Source organism: Octopus bimaculoides, chromosome 23 (genome assembly GCF_001194135.2).
Source record: "Octopus bimaculoides isolate UCB-OBI-ISO-001 chromosome 23, ASM119413v2, whole genome shotgun sequence".
NCBI lineage: Eukaryota > Metazoa > Mollusca > Cephalopoda > Octopoda > Octopodidae > Octopus > Octopus bimaculoides.
This window is the reverse complement of record NC_069003.1, coordinates 7,566,201-7,568,059: the sequence shown is the minus strand read 5'-3', so window position 1 is coordinate 7,568,059 and position 1,859 is coordinate 7,566,201. Positions and strand designations below refer to the sequence as shown.

At 37.8% G+C, this 1,859-nt stretch overlaps 1 protein-coding gene across 4 annotated transcripts in view; it reads left to right on the top strand.

Moving 5' to 3' along the window:
- Positions 1-1,859, top strand: part of LOC106875447 (SCO-spondin) — a 56,219-nt gene that overhangs the window by 41,804 nt on the left and 12,556 nt on the right. Inside the window, exon 18 of one of the 4 annotated variants that reach the window (XM_052976046.1) lies at positions 245-415. The exons of 1 other annotated variant lie outside the window; for it this stretch is intronic. In XM_052976046.1, coding sequence (XP_052832006.1) covers positions 245-415 — 171 coding nt within the window. Of the gene's footprint in view, positions 1-241; positions 445-1,859 lie in introns of all 4 variants that reach the window. 2 more of the 4 variants (XM_014923599.1, XM_052976048.1) reach the window with 2 other exon arrangements.

Sequence of the window (1,859 nt, the reverse complement as noted above, 5' to 3'; positions counted from 1 at the left end):
TACACACATGCACACAACTGTAAACTAATATTATTTATATTTTAAATGCATATTTGTATGTTTTTAAATTGTGTGTGTGAATAAATATGTATATATATATAGATATAGATATAGATAGATAGATAGATAGATAGATAGATAATATATGCACACACACACACACACACACACACACACACAAACACAAACACCTGTGACATTTTGTCAACTTTGGTAATTAAAGAGAAGTCATCTATTTCAGAAGACGTGACACCAATGAACGGAGAATGGGACGAATGGAGCAGCTGGGCACCCTGTTCCACCTCTTGCGGTAACGGCCGACAAAAGAGGGTCCGCATTTGCCTTCCAAACAGGACTCACTGCGATGGCAATCGCAAGGAAGTAAAACACTGCATGGAACGAAACTGTACTCAAGGTGGGGGATATATTTGGAATTCTGTTAATGTAAGTCTGTTAGAGCGTGTAATAAAATCCTGCTTGATTTCTCTAGTTGTAACAGGCTTATATACTAACTAGTTATGTACAGGTGCAGGTGTGGCTGTGTGGTAAGAAGCTTGCTTCCCAACTACATGGTTCCGGGTTCAGTCCCACTACTGCATGACTCTTTGGTCAAGTGTGTTCTGCTATAGCCTTGGGCTGGCCAGAGACCTGTGAGTGGATTTGGTACATGGAAACATACATATATATTAGTCGGTGGATCATAAGTCTGAAAAAGAAGTACACTCTAAGATTTTAGAACAGTAATACTTTGAAGGTTGCCTGCGATGGCCAGTCAGAGAGTGACCGTTGGTCTTGCACCCATAAGGCTCTTATCACCTATAACATGCACATGTATATATATATATATGTGTATATATATATATATATATATATATATATAAACAAAATTAAGGGATCAGCAACAGGTTGCTTCACCACATACCGAAGTTCAGAAATAGCAGCTAAAAATAGCAGCTAAAAATGCTGAAACTCCAACAGATAGCTATCTGTTGGAGTTTCAGCATTTTTAGCTGCTATTTCTGAACTTCGGTATGTGGTGAAGCAACCTGTTGCTGATCCCTTAATTTTGTTTATAAATGTATAAGAACTTTTAAATAAGTTCCACACCGATAATGGTGCTTACATACCGAAGGGCTTGGTAAAAATTATTAATTATTAATTTATTAATAAATTAATAAATTGATAATCCTTTACCCTTTTTAATTGTAATATATATATATATATGCATGTGTATGTGTCTGTGTTTGTCCTGCACATGCATAAAAACACATGCACATACAAACACATGCACACACAAACTCACACACATGTATGCAAGCATGCACACACATGCACACATACAAATGCATACATACAATGGAGCTTCGACACAGTTTCCGTCTTCCAGATTCATTCACAAGACATTGGTCGTCCTGAAGCTATAGTAGAAGACATTTGTTCAAAGCACTGCACAGTGAGATTGAACCCACAACCACATGGTTTTAAAGTGAACCCCTTATCCACCACACAGCCATGCCTATGCTGTTTACCCTTTAAAGAAAATTTCAGGCAGAATTGATGTAACTTAATGTGACAAAGCCAGGGCCTTTAAACTGCATGTACATTCCATTCAATAGGCTTCCTGTTAGTTTCTGGCAGCACCATTTCACTCACAAGGAAAGGGTTCACCTGAGACATTATAAAAGAGACTTGCTAAAGAAGCTATGCTGGGAGATTGATCCTACGTCCTCATGATTGCAAAGTTAACTTCTTAACCACCCAGCTAGGCTAGAACCAAATTTGCTTTTTCTCCTCTTCACATGCATTTGTATTTAAACCATAATCATCTGTATTGTGTGTGTGTGTGTGTGTGTGTGTGT